This window comes from Electrophorus electricus, chromosome 12, assembly GCF_013358815.1.
Source record: "Electrophorus electricus isolate fEleEle1 chromosome 12, fEleEle1.pri, whole genome shotgun sequence".
NCBI classification, from domain to species: domain Eukaryota; kingdom Metazoa; phylum Chordata; class Actinopteri; order Gymnotiformes; family Gymnotidae; genus Electrophorus; species Electrophorus electricus.
In genome coordinates this window covers 15,153,085-15,172,871 of record NC_049546.1, presented here as the reverse complement: position 1 = coordinate 15,172,871, position 19,787 = coordinate 15,153,085, and the positions used below count along the sequence as shown (strand labels likewise).

The following is a 19,787-nucleotide window of genomic DNA, read 5'->3' as shown; positions in this document are numbered from 1 at the left end:
TCCAAAGAGCACAGAATTCAAACCTACAGAGATTTTACTGTGGAGCTACTGCATCTTTCTCACCTTGCTCTCATGCCTTCTCTCTCCACTCTTCCTCATGCAGTCTTTGAAGAGCCAGAGGACCCAAGCAACCGATCCTTCTTCTCAGAAATCATCTCCTCCATCTCAGATGTGAAGTTTAGCCACAGTGGACGTTACCTGATGACGCGGGACTACCTGACAGTGAAGGTGTGGGACCTGAACATGGAGAGTAAACCTTTGGAGACCTACCAGGTACAGCATTCCTAATGGATTCCTCCTTTCATTTAGCATCCCCAATCATAAAACAACGTGAGAATCTTTTGAAACTGCTTTCATAGAACACAAGACATTAATTGATTAGACCATTTAACAGAAGAATAGTTACCTTTGAGAATGAATGTCTTTTGCTGAGTTTAGAATATCACAATGAGAACGAAGCCTCAGGATTGTGTGCATTTACAACTTTACACACACACACACACACACACACACACACACACACACGTGCGCGCGCGCACGATGTATCAGTCTATATTGACTTATAACCCTCTATCCATGTCTGAATGGTCTTGACTTTGTTCTCTTGCAGTACCCTCTTTTCTTTCACCTGTCAGTTGGGTATTACATCATTATATATAACACTCTTTTACACCTCCACCTGCCAGGCTTTCATCTTATGCAACAAATACTCTAATGTAGTAATTCTTCATCAGAGTTCTGGGTGGAATGAGTTCCCTGCTCTGTCACACTTGCTTCCCCCACTGGGTTCTTATCCCGTTCATCAGAAGCGTTTAGACAGAGACGAGGTTCCCCCAAGACTTGGACTGGGACATACCGCTACAGTTACAGTGAAGGCTTTTCCAAATGCTGTCTCTCTTCATGGCTATGTCTGTTCTTTCAGGTACATGACTACCTGAGAAGTAAGCTGTGTTCACTCTATGAGAATGACTGCATCTTTGACAAGTTTGAGTGTGTTTGGAATGGATCGGACAGGTCAGAAAACAAACACAAATAAAATTAATTTGTGAATGTAACTGAAAAAGTTTAACCAATCATGTAATTATCCTTATTTATGGGTTTTGTTGTCTTATAGACTTTTATTATGTTTTGGCTTCTAGTGTAATCATGACTGGCTCCTACAACAACTTCTTTCGAATGTTTGACCGCAATACAAAGCGTGACGTGACTCTGGAGGCATCGCGGGAGAACAGCAAGCCACGGGCTGTCCTGAAGCCCCGTAAGGTGTGTGTGGGTGGCAAGCGCCGCAAGGACGAGATCAGCGTTGACAGCCTGGACTTCAGCAAGAAAATCCTCCACACCACCTGGCACCCTTCGGAAAACATAATTGCTGTGGCCGCCACCAACAACCTGTACATCTTCCAGGATAAGGTCAACTAGCACAGCTCAGATGCCCTCGCTTACACAAGCGCACACACGCATACATGTACACGCACGCGCACGCGCACGCACACACGCACACACACACACACACACACACACACACACACACACACACTGGCAGCCTTGCTGCAGCTGAATGCAGGCAGCGTAGATATGCGTCTGTGTGGAGAGAAAGAGGCGGGGAATGTGAGGCAGAGTGGGATGCTGGGGCATGCCCAGACTGAGGACTTAAGGGCCTGTATTCTGCACATGGATGCTGCCAGGTGTATGGCAATTAGGGGTGCAGTACTCTTCTGCAGAACCCATTCTCCTCTCTAACCTTCATTGCCTCCACATTTTGCCCTTCAATGACTCTTTTGTTTATCCTATTTATTTAGTTCTCCACTTGAAGGAAATGCCTGACATGGAACTATGCCAAACTAAGTGCGCCGACACAGCGGTCTTGGGCAGGTTTTGCAGACCTGGATTGGAGGAAGATGTCAGTAGAGCTGTGGGCAGCAGAAAAGCAGCCATATTTGTTCGGCTTCCTGTCACCTCCTTCTTCAATGGCACGTGAAACAGAAGGGTGCCTTTAACATGAGCCTTGATGGATCGGACAGAGAGGCCACAATGTCCTTCACCATCACCCTTCAGCTACTACAGTGCTGCCAACAAAATGTGGAACCATGACATATTTGATAGCGTAGGAGTGTGGCTGTGTAAACTACGATGCCAAGGGTCATAGTCTGACACACGATGCGGACAAGACCACAATTCTTTGCTACTTGACCGATTTGTTATCGGAGAACATGGAGGTATAAGCAAATCCCCTTGGTCAAATGTCACTGACGTTTCCTTTTGTGTCGCTGTTTTCTCGTCTTTTTATTTTCATGTTACAGTTAAAAGCTGTGGTGCCTTCTTTTGGTATGTGGGCATGAGACGGGCAGGGTGGGGCTTGGGGAGGGTTGGTGCTGTTTTTGGGTGGCGTGACATATTGGTTTGTGGAGTGTGACTGTTTTCAAAGAAATGTGGACTGAATAGCTTTGTGTAATAAAAAAGAAGGAAACTGATATGTATTCAAGTGCACAGAATTTAAGTACCTTTAAATTTTGCCAAATGGTCATGGCATTTGCTCCATTTTGCTCATGATTTATGACGCATACGTCCCTGGATTTGACTCCTTTGATGCAGTGTTGGGTGAGACCTGTAATTTCACTCCTTGTAATAAATCACTGTCATTTACTAATAAAATGTCTGCTCAGCAGGGTGCAAACAAAACTGCAATGTAAGATACTTTTGCCTCTCGCTGAAACAGTTCACTTTCCATTATTGTGCATTTTTTACAGACAGCTAATGCACTACCCTGCTTAGAGCGTTCCATGATGTGGAAGGGTTGAGAAGGCCGGTATCATGATGTAGCCTAACTAGATATGAAGGTTATATGATATCAGGGAATTTTAGGTACAAGTCCTTAAACAAGTAATGTCTTAAGCAATTTCAGTTGTACAATTCTTAATGAAACAAAGTTTTATAGCTCAGAATGTATTTGAATGCAATTAACTGACATGCAGTCTTTATGCTTATTGGAATTTGTTGAAATAAAAAAAATGATAAGATGCGCAAGTTTACATATTTTGTTTTTTGCCCGTTGAAATTTTTTTTTAAATCTACTGTACTTTTATATATCCGCGCATGACGCCAGTGAGATACCTGGATATCCTACGTTCCCATTCTATGTGACCTGGACATCGCATACAAGTCGTCGCTAGCAGGTTGGCTACACTTTTTCAACAAAATGGGAGCAAGTGAACAAAATTGGATAAAGCGCTCCCTCGTGTGGCGATTGAGGAAAAAGAAAGCGCAAACGTTTCATCAACGTTTATTATTAACGATGTATTAAGTATTATTAAACGTATAAAGCAGGCAGTAAAAGTACATTTAAAGACAGTAACAGTACATTTGAAAAGTATTTTATTTGAAATTTCCCGTTCGTGCAATACTAAGAAAACGGCATGAAGACTATCATTTGGTTATAACTGAACATTAAACCGATTATTATTCTTAATAACTGTATTGATTAAATTGCTTAAAATGTAGCTAAATATACCAAAAAAGATTACAAATGCGACGAAATCGATTTACGTTTTTAATAACGGCATTTATCTGTCACATTGCTTGAAGAGTTTAAGAAGTTGACTTCACGAAACCCATGCGTTGGCGATAGCCTAATCAAGCCCCACGCAAAGTACAGACAGCGTCCAGCGATTATGCAGAACGAATACATTCGTAAAGTACAGTCTCTTGCAGCGATTGTTAATTGAAATCATTATAATTGGCCTCGAGAGGATGTTTCGCTCCACTCCAAATGACAGCAGACTGCCAGCTGGGGAGGGCACCTGTCAATCAAACGCGCCTTTATAATCTCGAGCAACTTGCGCGCTGTTTTCTCTGTGGATAAATTTGTGGTCGTGATAGGAACCGGTCCGTCCGCGGGGTCGATTCTACAAGTCCGCCGAAGTTCGCAACAGTGCCGTGCAGTGAGAACCTTTACTTGGAAATCGCCGTTTTCGCCTTTGCTCGAGACTTCCAGCCCATCTTCATGGAAATGGATAAGTTACCGCGTGTGAACATCAGCGCGGAGAACAACACCGTCGACCGACGTTCATTTCTGGACAGGGGTGCTTATCAACACCTGGAAAACGGTGACCTGAAAGTGTTGATCCCCGTGATCCTGGGTGTCGTCTGTGTCCTCGGCTTTACTGGAAATTCTACTGCCATAGGAGTTCTCATTTCCAACGCGCGCAAGGGTAAGCTCTCTTTGATCAACGCGCTGATTCTCAACCTCATGCTGGCCGACGGTCTGGTCTTGGCGTTTGCGGTCCCGTTTAAAGCGACAGCCTATAGCCGTGCCAGCTGGACTCTGGGCTTGTTGGTGTGTAAAACCTGCGACTGGTTCCTGCACTCCTGCATGGCTGCGAAGAGCTTCACAGTGGCCGTCATGGCCAAAGCCTGTTTCAGGTACATCAGCAACCCCACCAAGCAGGTCAGCATCCACCTCAAGACCATCTTGGTGGTGCTGCTCTTCATTTGGCTCCTGGCTTGTGTTGTTCCGATTCCCCACTGGCTCTTCGCCACTCTCCAGAAGGAAGGTGATAGACTGCTCTGTGTGCAGCTGGTGCCCCTGGACGCCCACAACTTCATGTCTGTGTATGTGAAGGTTTACCCGCTGGTGACCTTTTGCGTTCCACTCAGCTTCGCACTGCTCTACTTCTGGAGGGCATACAACCGTGGCCAGCGCCGCTGCAGCAAGACGCAGAACCTGCGCATGCAGATGCGCTCGCGCAAGCTCACGCTCATGCTCTTCAGCCTGACCGTTGCCATGGGCACCATGTGGCTGCCACAGTGGGTGGCGTGGGCGTGGATGTGGCATGCCATCGACAGTGACAGCCCCTTCCCACCCATGGCCCTTGTCCTCTCAGCCCAGCTACTAATGTTCACCATCTCACTGGTGAACCCGCTCATTGTTTTGGCGCTGTCCGAGGAGTTCCGCGAGGGCTACAAAGGCCTGTGGCGCCGGCTCACTCTGCGTAAGCACCCGGCCAAGCAGCCAAAGCCCGGGCCACACACACCCACCGCCATGAGGTCGCCCACACCCCGGCCTGAAACGTCCGCCCACCTTCCGCCTTGCCAGTCAGATTGGGAAGAGGAGACCGGGCTGAAGAAGCAGCAGGAACAGGGTAGGGGCGCAGCCGAAGACAGTCCTGGCAACAAGGACGGAGCAGTGCTGCCAGACGTAGAGCAGTTCTGGCAGGAGCGCGAGAGTGGCTCTCACTCGCAGGAGAATGATCCCGTACCGTGGGAGCACCAGGATCCCAAACAGGGGAAACAGTGAATGTCCACTCCGTGCCTACCATCCACCATGCCAGGCAGTCCCAGGAAGAGCAGAAACAAGACACTCCCACCCCACCAAACACACACACACAGGCACAAACACACACCTTTCATTTTGTCGAAGGGAAAATGAAACAAAGATCAGCAGTTACAACAATGCGACCTCATTTGAACTGAACACAGGGTGTAATTCCAAGAGAAAAATAAATTCTCCCAAAGTTTGTGGGATGTACTTATTGAACGTTACTTATCGTTTGATAATATCAGTAACCTCATTGGATATTGGATGGGAATGCTCCTATAGAGAAATGTTTCAACTGTTATATTTTGTACTTATATTTGTAGTAGTGCTCCTTATATACACATACATTATGTAGACGTTGTGAGCAAAAATTACAGAAAATGTTTTATGTAACTTGTCTGATATTTAAAGCTGTAAAATAGGAATGGATAGGAATGTTGATTTAGAAGGTCAAATAACATTTTAATTCCCTGTACATTGCACCATTCCATCATAGAGGTTTATAAGAGTCTGTTTACACAAATGGAACTACAGATGTAAAATATAAGACAATGTTTTGTAAATGCATTTGTTCTAAATAAACTTCATTAGGTTTCATTATGTTCCCTAAGCTATGGGCTGTTTCCTTATGCGCAACAGTAAGGTGGGAATAAAAATTTTTTTTTAGTATAAAACAATTCTTAATTGTAAAATACAAGTCTTGTTGAATATGTAAAAAAGTAGGGTGCCTTTATTCCAGTCAACTTGTACAGAAACACAGCAACTCCAAAAATGTAAGTTATCTTTTCAAAAACATTGGAACAGTTAAATTAAACCTTACTATCAGCTGACTCTGTCAACTGTCACTGTTGCACAGACCAACATCACATAGAGTTAAGGGACTCAGTGAATACACACCTAATAATTATTTTAAAAATATCTTACATTTTAACCAAGTTGTCAATTAAAATGACAGACGCACAGAGAGGCTCCAGGAGCTGAATGCACCAGTTGGATGACCACAGTCACCAGAGACAAGAACAAAAAAAAAAAAAGGATCTTCCCAGTTTCTACAATACAACTGTTGATACAAAAGCCAAAAGGAAAGAGCTCATGAGTCATGAGCAGGGGCACAGAGGAGCAGGATAAAGCCACAGGCAGCAGGTGTGAGGGGCCAGCACGAGCCGATAAACGGGTTGCGATGAGTTAGCCCTCCTCTGCTACCCCCAACACCTCTCATGGGCTTCCACACTGGCAGTACACAGACACAGCTGGCCCTGTGCTGCTGGTGTTCGCTCCCATCCTGCCAGTGGGATCAGGTGGGTTTGGTCTGCGCGTGGAAATGATCCCGAGGTGACGCCATCACCCTCTTAATCGGGTTGGACAGTCGGTCTCGGCAGATACTTGGCCTGTGGCTAAATGTCACCAGCACACCTGCTTCCTCTCGTCATCCAGTCGTGAAGCCTTACATCAGTCCATTCAGACAGCTCGGGGTGGAACAGAAGTCATGACCAAAGCTGAAGGCTTTACCGAAAGCTTGGCTGAGAGCCAGCGTCACAGGGACGGTTAGAGATTGCTCATTAGGTTTCTGACCAAGAGAATGCTTGAAGAACGGATGGCAGTCTGAAGGCTACTGGTGGGAGAAGCTGAAGGTCTGGCAGGAGTGAGTGTGTATGTGTGTGTGTGTGTGTGTGTGTGTATATATGTGTGTGTGTCAGTCTGTGATTTAGGAGATCACTTAGTGGAGCGTCGGGCAGGCTCAAACGCTGTAGGCGGGGGAGGAGGACCTCTGCGGTCCAGCTCCTCCACATATGCCATGATGAGCTTCTGTCTTTCCTCTGGGACACAGTCCAGCACCAGGTAGCGCATATCGTTCTGGAGAATCTTCTCTATGTCTGTCAGGTGCTGCTCGGATTCCTGCATCAACTTACGAGATCTGGGGGATGAGAGCAAACACTGAGATAAGCATTATTTATTTAATTACAATTACTGAAAAGACTTGTGGCAATTAGCTTAATCAAGTGGTAAGCAGCTCAGAAACACAAGCTTCATCATGGCCCTCTGAAGTCTCTCACTTGTATGTGATGAACTTGGTCTCTTTCAGCAGAGTCCTGAAGTCTGCTTTCGCTGTGATGTGCTTGTCTTTGATGTAGTCTTCAAACTCCCTCTGCTTTTTCTGGAAGAAAAAGCAAAGCAAGCCTCTTCACTACATTTAGCAAACTACACTGCCTCAGCAACTTCTGTTTCCTACTTAGCATATTTATATCAATAGGCATAAAATATTCAATCTACCCGATCACTGCTTGAAAACTTCAGACATCTTGGATCATCTTTGATGGTCTTTTTGACCTCCTTCCATGTCGAGGTCAATGTGACCTGTTGGAAGAGAGTGACGCGGTCAGCCATGGTATCATATACCAAATAGAACTGCAAAGATCAAGCACAGTACAAAACGTATCAAAGAATCAGAACAGAAAACCACTGTTGCACCATAGTCGTCTCATCTAGAAGTTGCCGGAACAGCTCCTTCTTCTTTTTTGTCAGTGCCTCGATATGCTCGTTGAAGAGTCTCTCCTTTTCTTCACGCTCCAGCAGTGAGGAAGACTCCCAGCGGTGGTCCTTCCTCAGGGATCGTCGCGTCTCAGACCAGGTGGCATCTGATGACCTCACCTGCCATCCCGAGGCACAGGAGGTGAAGCAATCTCACACAGCTGCACACAAGCATGCATGTGCGACTGCACTTTTGGCACATGCAGACTGCACAAGTACTGAGGTTAATAGGCTAAATGGGATTAATGAGACTAATGGAATTGCGGCTTCCTTTACTAAATATGGTGTGCATTCCAAGCAGACTAACACAGCAACATTGTTCACTGTCATCAGTTACACCACAAACACCTGCTTTTTCTCATCCGCGTCATACTAATCTTCAAAGACGTTTAGACTTATTTTCTTATATACCATCTTGCAGATAAACCAATCATGTAAGGTAGTTGTATGCTCTTACACAGCAGGTGAAGGGCTTGAAATCTACTGCATAAGCTGAAGCAGATGTGAAAGTGGGGGACACTGAGCAGGATAAAACAGTTTATTCTCAAAGGGCTTATTAATTAGCCGCATTGGTTAAGTCAGACTCCGAAAAACCCAAGTGTAGAGCCCAGTGTAACTGATTCAGCTCGGAAAGAGCTTCATAAGAACGTGCTGAAGCACCTCACTGGAAAGCAGGAAGAGGATTAGAAGATAGTGCTGCTGTTGTTCTTCACATGTGCAGCGCGCCCCAAGTCAAACCTCTCCACATGTGCAATTCGCATGGTACGAGGGTCTCACCATGTCAGACATGAGGGCTTTGAAGTGCTGCACGGCCTCCTCACGCTTGTGTTGCTCACGCTCACGGTCGATCTCCTTGGTCTGCTCGGAGCGGAAGCGCTGGACAGCACGCTCACGCTCACGCAGGCTGGCCTCCACACGAGCTTGCTTCTCCAGCTCCTTCTCCTTCTCCGAGTTTGAGTTCTGGAGTCGAGAGTAGAGATCAGGTTCAGGCATGGCTCGTGTGAGACTTGTGCACGGCTAGTCAAAGGACAGCTACAATACTTGCAACAGCTGTTGCATCCTCGAAAGAGGTTTAGCACAAGAAACATTTCTTGTAATCAATCCAGTATATATAGTTGAACTGAACTAGCAAAACTAAAATCTTAAAGAGAAAAATGTTCATTTAAGAAGGATGAGACCCAATTATTCCTTCACCTATTTATGAGCCTGTTCTCTCCTTTATCTCCTAAGTACCTACAAAGAGAGCAGGTTCAGCACACTTGCTGAGTTGCATACTAAAAGGGGTCTCCTCTACCTTTGTGAGCTTCTCCACAAAGCTCTTGAACAGTTCCTCTCGTGTGGCTGATGTCTCTACTGCTTTGTACCGAGGGTCTGTCTCCATCTTCTCTTTCACTTTGCTCCAGCGCTGCTGGCCATCTACGTGGTAATCAGACAGCAGTTCGAAGAAGTCCTGCTTTACCTGTAAGGAATATGCATTGCACTCAGACTGATCCATGCACATCACCAGATCAGCTGTTTCAACACCTTTGGCATATGTCTTTGCCAACTGGGCTTTGGTTGACCTTTTTTTGACATGATTTTATGGGAAATTAGAAGCCCACTGCCTTCAACTTCTCTGTAGTAAATTTAACTAATGTTTCTGTTATCTGGTCATATTAAAAACTCAAGTAGCAGTTCCGTCTGTTTTGCCAAGCTCTCGTGTCATTGCAACGTTAGACCCTCACAGTGCCATACACAACAACCTTGTGAGAATTAACTTGTGGTTCTCACTCTCTAAGTTCCTAAGGTAGCCCACACAGTGGAGCATTGGGCCAGCTCAAATGCAGCCTCACCACTTCATGCTTGTCGATGTCCATCTGACAACTGCCAGAGACTGAACTGAGGGCAGAAAAGATGCAACATGGCAGTCACGTTGCCCTTATTTACTACACATAAAAACGTCCATTCAGTCTCGGGGACAGGAGCTGAAATAGTCATAAATTCAAAGGAGATTTCTACTACCTGCTGCTTTCCGGTGGGCTATTGTGACCCTGTCCACTGGCCATTAGGCTCTGTATAAACACTGTTGTAAAAGCAGCCTCAGAGTGGCTGTAGATTGGCGTCCTCCAGTTAACCCCACTCTGTGCAGACTCCCTCCCCCTCACCTACCACCCTTCCCCCAACAGGTGACATTTTACTGCTATTAATGTTTTATGGCTGACCTTTAGCTGGCAAAGGCAATCAGTGCTGTCTCCCATCACTTAACCCAAACTACCTCAGACCACCAGCGCCCAGTAGTCAAACAGACTAGGCTCACAACAACCCACAATACAGCACACGAAGACATCACAGTCTGGTTTCTGTCCTTCATAGGATGTTTTGTTTGAATTCCATACATGGACCTCCTGCTGAAACATGCCATGAAGTTCGTCAGGTAGGTCTGTAGCTGGATTGTATTCTGTAGCGCTCTGTATTCTGTAGAGCTGAATGCTCACCTTCTCTCCCCTGTTCTTTGAGTTCTCCTTCTCTCTCTTCCTCAGAGAGGCCATGAACTCAGTAAAGATGGCCTCCCTGTCCTTCATCTTCTCAATAGCTTTGAAACGCACTTCCCGGGCATGCTTGGCGGCAAACTCGCTGAATGTGGTTCTGCTTGGTCAAAATAAAACGTAGCAAACTGTAAAGCTAACCAAAACACATTTTATGCCAAAGACACCATCTGTTGGTATTGTCAATAGCTCATTTTAATCAACCTGCAGTATAATGAAATAGTAATACACAAATACACACTACCCACACAGGTGTGTTCAAGAAAATGAAGCAAAAGGTGCTAAAGTGTTCACCTGGCACCAAGTCTGGCTTCCTCCATCATCTTCCTGAAATCCTCTTTGGCCTGCATGATCTTGTTTTTTTTCTCCTTCCTCTCCTCTTCAGCACGGGTCTTCACATATTGGTCAAACACCTAAGGAGGCAAAGTAAACACATGTGAATACCTGTAAACATAGGGCCATGGCTTAAGAGGCAGAACAAGGCATCTGGAGTTACTCTGAGTCTCTCAAAGGACCTGATGCAAAGTATCCTAGCACCTGTTGATGTTGGCACTGTTTCAGAAAACTGATTTTGCCAAATTTCATATCATTAGAAAACATGCTGAATATTGAATTGGTGTTAATTATCACAGTGTACTGTAAGCATGAGAGAGAGGTTGTGGGTGTGGGTGAGGTATTGGGGATGCGTGTGTATACCTGCTTCCGTTCCTTGGGGTTCAGTAGCAGATAGCGGGGGTCAAACACTATCTTATGCAGCTCCTTCTCCCAGGTAGAGAAGGCTGAAACCTAGCACAATGAAGAAAAGGCAGAGCAAGAGGGGTAACATGAGTTGCTTAGCACCCCCTCCTCCTAATTAGGCTCATTCTAATGAGCAAGCCAATCAGCAGGTGAGCTCTTCTGAGCGAGACCCACCCCCTGTGGTGCCGAGTCAGGGTGTGCGCCTGGTGCGTTTCATCCCGCCCCACATCGCTATCCTTAATGAATGACATGCATTGGGTGGGGGGGGGGTCCCTGTGCCTCCCTCCTGCTCTCTCCCTGCATTAATTGGTACAGATGAGTGTGGAGTAATTAGTAGGGGCAGGGGGAGTGGCATTAACTGCTGCAGACTCTACAGTACGGTCTGAAGGGGGAGAAGGTTTGCCTTGATGTCTAGCCCTCTTGACTGGAGTGGAGCTGCCTTTCATCTGCGGTGTGGAACACGTGGGCAAAGGGCAAGCAACTGTAAGCTACCGCCTTAAAGAGCTCTTGAACTCATCACAGACTCAGTGATTTACCTTTTTAGTGCTGGGAGACATCAAATTTGCTGCGAGTGAGGGCAGCAAAGAGATATAACCTGCTCATTGTTGATGAACGCATGAGACAAGGCCTGGTAAGTCGAAAGTCGGTCTGGTAAGTCGAAATGTCAGGAGAGGTATTTTAATGAGAGCTTAGGCTTACATATGGCAACAGATTTGACCTTTCTAAAGCAGAAGCCAATGTGTTTGTATATACAAGTACTTTGTTTACATAGCTGATGAAGGATCTCTAAACCATCCTGTTTCTTTAAAAACCTGTTGGTAATTTTTACTACCTATAAACAATATTTCCCTCTCTGAATCCTGCTCACTAGAATTTTATTTCAATAGCAGGGGAATAAAAACTAAGCGTTTTGGCTTGGCACCCAGAAGTGGGTGGTGAGGAGCATAACTTGGAGGTGGGGAACGAGCGATCTGTGTGTGGAGGTGGGCGCTGTGGGTTTACCCCTCTCTCCAGGAGCATGTCTTTAAACTGGCACATCCGAGTCTCCTGCGGGAGCAGAGCTCGCTCCCGTGCTGCCCTCAGCTCAGCCTCCACTGCTCCCTCTTTCTCCAGGTCCAGCTCCTTCCTGTCCTCCAGTCTACCACATGAGAGGGGAGACAAGGTCGTAAAACACTTAATGTCATCAGCAACAGACAAACAGAGAAGACAATATTTTTGGTTTGGAAAAGGAAGCATAATTATTTAGAGTACAAAATGACAAAACCAAAAAAAATAACATAAAAGGCTCACTTTTTCTTTTTGGCTTTGCTGGGTTCATCATCTGGTGTGTCATCTGCAGCTACAACCTCTTGTTCCTGCTTACCGATTGCTGTAAACACACACACACACACTTAACTTAAAAATAACAGAAGATTTGGACAGATGGATGAAAAACAAACAGATCTCTCAAGATAAATGACACATGGTTCTCTACCAGTACAACCTGACATGAGAAACTCTAGTGGTCAAGGGCTTGCATCATCAAGAATTAAATGCTGCTGCAATTACAAAGCCAATATCCAAATGAATACTGCACCAATAGTACATTATCCCTGGTATTCAAAATCCAGACTATTTGTTATAATGAATCTCTCAGTGTAATAGCCCTACAGAGAGGCAGAGCTCTGAACATCTCCAATCACAAGAGGCCACAAACATTTATTAATTGGGTTGAACAATGAGACTAGGGTACAGAAGACTATTACTGACTTTTGCCTATGAGCATTATGGAATCCAGAAAAAGTCCGGTCATATCAGATCCCTGATATGCAATCTTGGCCCTCTTCAAGCTTTAAGATTCACTCATGGACAACTGAGACATAACATCATATAAGAGGCTCCATGGTGCTATGGCCAGAGCTCTAACCCTGCTTGGGCCCGTTGTCCAGGGCTCTCTTGTGTGGTGGCTCCTGGATGCTCCTGTCCACGTCAGTGCGCCCCACCAGCTCCTCTGGTCGCTCCCACATGGAGAGGCGCGTGGTGGGGTTGTAGAAGAACACACGGTCATCACCAGTCCACACAACACACCTGTCATGGGAAAGCTGCTTTAAACACCAAAGATAAAATCTCTGTATTGTGCAGGTGAAAATAAATATGCTACAGATTCTCAAACAGACAAACAAACAGACAGGAACCTGCTCCAGTGAACCCACAGTTGTGTGTTCTACGGTTACCTACCATGGAGTGCCAGGAATGGGGTTTGTAGCTACAGGTTTGGCTTTTTTGGCAACTTTCTCTTCTTCCGTCATCTCCCCTTCCTTCAGCTCCTACAGTCATGCAAAAGACTCAATGGGCCATCTAAAATGTTCTACTTTCGTCTTTATTTTTATCTTGAAGATATTGGCAGATGAAGCCTAATAAACAAGTAAGACAAACTAGAAAGCACATTTTACCTCTTTATGCTCTTTGGGTGGATCAATTTTGGGACTTCCATCTTCCACCTCCATAAGATCAGTGATCTCACCATCTACTGCCAGGTCCTTGGCTTTCTCCAGCTCCTTTTCTGTTGTGGAGAACCACAATAGTTTTAACAGTGGAGGTAACTGTTCTAAATCATGTATGGAGGCTTACAAGCTAACCTCATAAAAAGAACATATATGAGTCAGACCAAAATAAAGCCCAGCCTGTGTGTTGAAACTGTTTAGTGTGCTGAGAAATGATTGGGAATACACTCTCCATTGCTTTGCTCTCAGACCTTTCTCTCTCAGTTCTTCTGGCTTTTCCCAGGTGGTCTCCAGTGTGCGTTTGTTGTAGTAGTAGGACTTCCCTTCTGCAGTTTTAAACTCTGACCATTCAGAAAGAGCCAATGGGGATGAAGCTGCTGCTACTGTCATCTGGGGAGGCATCATGGGTAACAGAGGAGGTGCTATGCCAGGAAGCATACCTGGAGAGCAGACACACATGTACACATACATACATACATACATACATATACATACATATATATACATACATACACACACACATATATACATATATTATATATGTATGTGTTTGCTATAAATGCACTAGGTCAGCATTGCCCAACTCCAATTCTAGATTCCTTGCACAATCTTTTTTGTTTTCCCCAGTCTACACACATTAGCCGATTATGATAGCTTTTGCTAGTATATTGCTCAAGAAAACCTATGCAAAACCAAGGCCTCAACCAATTAAATCCAAGTTAAGGCAAGCCCAAGGCAATACTGAGACAAATCTGACATCACAATATTGTCCACATAGAACACTAGGACATCATACCATAATTGAGAGTTCATTTTACCTTTCACAAGCTAATTTGTAAGCGATTGGAATACGAAAGTAACAACAAAAACACCTTCACTGCATCTTTCAGCAACATCTCACAACTAGATGTGAATTCTGGTAAACAAACTTTATTTTAAATTCACTATATCTCCATGATCAGGCAGAGGAGTTTGAAGTCACTAAAGAATCACTGAAGAAAAACTGAATGATTAAACTAAAATTCTGACAATGTTTTGTTGGTGGATCACATATTCTATGGTCTTGGGAAGGAATTTCAAAGACCTAATGTTTCAGACAGAATCAAGACTGAGTGAAAATTTACAAGAGTGCATGACAAGACCAATAATGTACGATCTCTGCCACACTAGCATTTGGCCTACCTAAGATGAAACGGGCGTGTAATAAAAGGGAAAACATAGAACTATGCAGTGCTGTGGGGCACCTAGGACTGGGGTTGAGAAACACACCTTCAGATCATTTTACTCTACTTCTGACTGGATAAACAAAAATTAAAGGGAAATAAAGACAGGACAGCAGAACTAGATTGGAATAATGAAACATTACTAATGATGGAAATAATGAAAAATGAAAGCACAAACATGGTTAAAAGATGCCTCTACATGCCCAATGAAATGCCTTACATACTAATTTAACATCAGTAATAAAAAAGAATGGGCATAAAGTTCATGATTATGCAATAAAAGAGGCTTGTGCATAACTCGCAGTTAATAGACTCAGAGCTAGGGAACTCTGGTGCTGTCTTAGGAATCCCTGACAAAACCTATACACACTTTTTCCATCAGGACACCTGTCCTCCTTTTAATCTTTATATGTGAAAGATGTAATCTAAAAGGTAAGCAAAGTGAACCCAGATTATTCTGTGTCAAAATATGCTTTTCATTTAATGCTGGAAACAGAAACAAACCAAACCATGCCATTGCAAAAAAGCACTAGTACCACAAAGCAATCACTATGGAGAACAAAAAAGCACAAGGATAGCTATTAACAGCTACAAGACAGACAAGCTCATGAGATGATGCAATTTACACATTTCATAGTTTGTTGCAAGGGCAGCGTGCTTTCTTCAAAAGGTGCTCCAAAAATGACAGACCACAGAAATAGAATACTGATACTGTAAATGTCATATCCTGTTAATATTTGAAGAAAGCCATGTGCCTAAACTATCCATTGTACATGTGTATGAAGTATTTTGGGATTTGATGAACTAGCTACCTATTTATCTTCTGCAACTAGAGGTAAATAATACATAAACCATAGATGCACAAGTCACCAGCATGCCGACTAGCAGAGAATACCGACTGGAGATAGAGAGAAAATTACCGTTCTTGCTGGGAGAGATAGTCTTTATATAGGGACAGCTGACTATCTGCATCATTGCTACACCTAAAAGAATCAAGCAAGCACAGAGTGTTGGGGAGAGAAAGACAGACGTCAGCTACAGTGTCCAGTGCAGGTAACAGGCCAACAGCAGACTGTATGCAGCCCTTAGGTCAAACTACCAACAAACTCCACATTGGTAATGTGTTCTTCTGTCGCTATGAAAAATTAGAAGGTTATGATCATGTTGGTAAAAGTCTATAAACCAACATTTACAATAAGTTTACTTTGTTTACTAGAGTTGATGTCAAGCTTAAAGTCCACTTAGTGATATGGATTTCTCCTAAAACTGACAACTAGCAATGTAACCATTTTCTTGGTAACATGGGCAAATAAGAAGGGTGCTGATACTGCCATCTATGGCTTACTGCTGGGTATTTACTTACAAACAAACAAACAAACAAACAAACCAACCAACCAACCAACCCACACTTTACAAGGGGTGTTTCCCCACAAGGGTCATTAGTTGACATTTTATTTCTACCTACTCTTGGCTTTTCTCAATTCTAAATCTTTTGTTAGCAACACACTGCATGTTTTGAAAAGATGTGAAGGAGTGGAGGTTTAAAGCCAAATCAAGGAAGAGCTAGGTGAGCGGAGGCATTCAGAGAGAGCCCTGCCAGGAGTGCAGCAGCGTTCTGCGGGGTGATTGGCCAGGCAAAGGGGGCCAACGTACCGGGCAGTGGAATAGGCAAGCCAGGCACGGGCACTCGGAAAGGTGGCACCATCACTGGGGGAAAGGTGGGGATAGCAGCAGCCGGCTGTGGCACCGTGTGGGGTAGGGCCACAGGAAGGGGCTGTGGTCCCGTGGTCACCGTCACGGCTACTGCAGCGGGGTTGACAGCAGCCACGGGCGTCACCGCAACGCTGTGGGGCGCAGTTACAGTGGATGGCAGCTCTACGCCTTCAGGAGCTGTGAAATGGGATGCAAGTTGGGCAAGAGAGGATATCAGAGACTGGACCACATGCTGAAATTAGTCCTACTGATGATACTGAGCAGACAACAAGAGATCCCTACAATATTTTTATTTTATTGTGACAATGACATTGTATAGAATTTTTTTCCAGACTACTGCCCTTAAATCATTCTCCCCTGACTTCCTAAAACTGTACTGGATCAAAGGTCTTGTACATAAACATTTAGTATATACAGGGTCAATTTGAAATTCTATAATAAAAATTACAAAATATTCAGCTTCTATCATTTCAGGTGAGTGCAGCCAGTAGTGCAAAAGCTTAAAGAAATGTAAAGACAAAGGGCAACTGTGGATTTTGCGTGAGTGACATTTACCTGCTCCAGGCGTAGGTAGCAGTGGCGAGACTATGGACGTGCTGGGGGTGGGAGTAGAGCTCATGAGTGTGGGAGAGGCCTGGGTAGTGTGGCTGACATGGGAAAGAGTCGTGCTGACACTCGCGGGTGGGAGGCCAGGGCCAGGGCTGGTGGCGGCGGATGGGACCCCTGGCCCCGTGGCTGCTGCCGCCACTGCTGCTTGGCTCATCATCAGAGGGGTAAGCTCCGCCTGCTGGATAACCTTCACGCCCTCTGGCTTTGTCCAGGCCGACTCTCGCGTGCGAGCATTATAGTAATACACCTGCGCAGAAGCAAACCGCTCTGGAACCCGATGTAGTGAAGTCTCTCATAAGACATCCAATGAGAGTTGGGATTTGAACAGAACAACGTGGACGGGATGCACATGTGAGCACAAGCACTGTACTGGAGCAAGAACTTAATAAAAACGTGGTGAAAGAAGCAATAAACAAAACAGCACAGAGCACTTTCATTCTGATATACAGCAGAGAGAGGGTACAGCTTCATTCATATAATTAAGTAGCCATCTCATAACTGCCACAAAACACTGAAGTTTTCTGACCTCACTGCTATTACATTCTATACCTTTCCATCTGGACTCTTGTTTTCCACCCATATTTCCTCTGCAGTGGGAAGCGATGGTGCAACGGGTGAGGCTGTAGGGGGAATTCCAGGTGGAAAGATCATTCCAGGAGGAGGCGGCATTGTACCCACTGGTGGAGGTATGAATGGTGGTCTCTTGGAGATCAAAACAAATAAACAGACAAGGAGCCATTAAAATCACTTATATACTCTTTTACAGTTTGAAGCTACATTTTACGTTTGGTTACCACAACTGAATGCGCAGGTATTCATTATAATAATACCTGTAAATGGGGCGTTCCTATGGGTGGTGGAACGCTGGGATCAAAGGGCAACCGCCCAAATGAGGGTCGGGCTGTAGGTGGAGGACCCCTCATCATTGCAAATGGCGGTGCAGCAGGGGTGCTCAATAAAGGCTGCCTGCGCTGGATCCCTGTGCTGGCGGGAGGTGCAGAGGAAGGAAAGCGAGGTACTGGCTGCTGAGCCATTCTGGTACTGCGGAAAGAACTTGAGTTAGCAAGCTAACCAACCTACATAGCTAGCTTGCTTGCTTTAAAACACACACACACACACACACACACACAACCGTAGAAATGCCCCGTTCAACAAGCAGCTAATTAGCCACACGACCGCGAGCCACATCCCACAACTTTCGACTACGACCTGTGACATGTTCATTATACATTTGGAAACAACTAGCAATAAAATCAGCAAGCAAAAAATAGCACGATGGCATAGTGTGATGACCGCTTGCTAGCTATATGCGTTATTGCCTAAAACGGCCACTCTCTTTATTGTCTATATGTAGCTAGCTAGCTAGCTGTGCCTGGAAAGTTAGCCGTCTAGCTACCCATCAACTCACATTTAAGGGGTTGAGAAAAAAACTAAATAAAACAAAAATGAACATAAGCTAAAATATGGAATTATCAAAGATACGCCATTTCATTATTCTCGAAATAATTCAATGGTATTGTTTAAAGCCTTACCTGTTAGCACTGAAACCAATGCTTTCTCCCTCCGTGTGTTCCGCCATTACAGGAAAACAACAAAGTACTACAGTGACGAATTTCCTGTAGTAACGCGCTTCAAATTTTCCCATGTCTATAAATCTGCTCTATAATGACCAAAATGGAAAATAAAGCAAGCATAATTTATTAGTATAACTACAACTGGAAAATGTGCCACATACCGACATGTTGACTCTCGTGGCAGAATACCCTCTCCAAGGTTTACTCTTGATAGAAGAAATATTTTGAGATGCCAGGTTTCATCTATTGACTATACCGACCTTTTAAATTCAGTATAATCTGTTATATCTCAAATTGAGTAAATTAGATGTTACCAGAACACACTTCCCCACACTTATGTCAGTGTTAAGAGTATACTGCTTTAAAAAGTGCATAGGACACTTTTAATGCTGATAAAATTACTAAAACCTAGTTGTAGTCCATAGCACTTAAACCAGACAAAGAGGGTAAAAATCTCACAATTTTTTTGTTTAAGTTTTATTCAAAAACTTACTGTCTCCAGATGGATACAAATCAGAAACAGTACAGTGGATGACATGATAGGGAAACAATTATGTATAAGTGTAAATCTTTGAACAGGGACAGATCATATGTGTTTACAAACGTTAACTGAAAGGGAAAACACTAGAAAATTAGGTTTTGTTATAATGCATGTATATTTACACAGTCTATTCAGCAGTTTTGTCAGTGTAGTGGTGAATGACAAACAAGGGACAGTATAAAGCCAAGGGGCTTTTGTTTATATATTCTTTGTGAAACTGGCATTGCACTTTTCTAATGTAATTACACTCATGCCTTTTTTGAACATTCACTTCTGAAGCAAATGGGAATCAATGCACCGCGCAAACAGAAAAAAAACAAAAAAAAAAACAAAAACAAATCTTAACATGGAAAATGAGAACCTTTCTATACATGTATGTTTAAGGCCAAAGGCATGGAATGATTAAATAGTATAACTCTGACAAAACATGTTTTTAATACACACACACACAATTTTTTATATATATATATATATATATATATATATATATATATATATATATATATATATATATATATATATATATATATATATATAT

The 19,787-nt window shown here is 44.1% G+C and overlaps 3 protein-coding genes across 7 annotated transcripts in view; 2 read left to right on the top strand and 1 right to left on the bottom strand.

Moving 5' to 3' along the window:
- Positions 1 to 3,016, top strand: part of LOC113582095 (serine/threonine-protein phosphatase 2A 55 kDa regulatory subunit B beta isoform-like) — a 47,179-nt gene extending 44,163 nt beyond the window's left edge. For 2 of the 4 annotated variants that reach the window (XM_027017685.2, XM_027017702.2), the window contains exons 7-10: positions 104 to 273; positions 923 to 1,014; positions 1,140 to 1,410; positions 1,800 to 3,016. In XM_027017685.2, the coding sequence (XP_026873486.1) occupies positions 104 to 273; positions 923 to 1,014; positions 1,140 to 1,410; positions 1,800 to 1,811 (545 nt within the window). In that variant the 3' untranslated portion in view covers positions 1,812 to 3,016. Of the gene's footprint in view, positions 1 to 103; positions 274 to 922; positions 1,015 to 1,139 lie in introns of all 4 variants that reach the window. The other 2 variants (XM_027017694.2, XM_027017711.2) reach the window with 1 other exon arrangement.
- A 326-nt stretch (positions 3,017 to 3,342) lies between these two features.
- Positions 3,343 to 6,363, top strand: gpr151 (G protein-coupled receptor 151). The gene has a single exon (XM_027016982.2). The coding sequence runs from the start codon at positions 4,001 to 4,003 to the stop codon at positions 5,291 to 5,293; it is 1,293 nt and encodes a 430-aa protein (XP_026872783.2). The 5' UTR covers positions 3,343 to 4,000; the 3' UTR covers positions 5,294 to 6,363.
- On the bottom strand, positions 6,023 to 18,718 carry tcerg1a (transcription elongation regulator 1a (CA150)). 2 transcript variants are annotated; one of them, XM_027016962.2, is made up of 21 exons: positions 18,667 to 18,718; positions 17,965 to 18,175; positions 17,684 to 17,836; positions 17,081 to 17,381; positions 16,466 to 16,702; positions 15,733 to 15,795; positions 13,841 to 14,029; positions 13,539 to 13,648; positions 13,324 to 13,412; positions 13,013 to 13,173; positions 12,397 to 12,475; positions 12,109 to 12,244; positions 11,065 to 11,154; positions 10,663 to 10,781; positions 10,318 to 10,468; positions 9,138 to 9,302; positions 8,621 to 8,803; positions 7,784 to 7,963; positions 7,586 to 7,669; positions 7,369 to 7,469; positions 6,023 to 7,229 (listed from the first exon to the last, which is right to left on the bottom strand). In XM_027016962.2, the coding sequence occupies exons 1-21, from the start codon at positions 18,711 to 18,713 to the stop codon at positions 7,028 to 7,030; spliced, it is 3,051 nt and encodes a 1,016-aa protein (XP_026872763.1). In that variant the 5' UTR covers positions 18,714 to 18,718; the 3' UTR covers positions 6,023 to 7,027. The 2 variants fall into 2 exon arrangements, with proteins under 2 accessions (XP_026872763.1, XP_026872772.1); XM_027016971.2 differs by lacking the exon at positions 15,733 to 15,795.
- Positions 18,719 to 19,787: the final 1,069 nt, after the last annotated feature.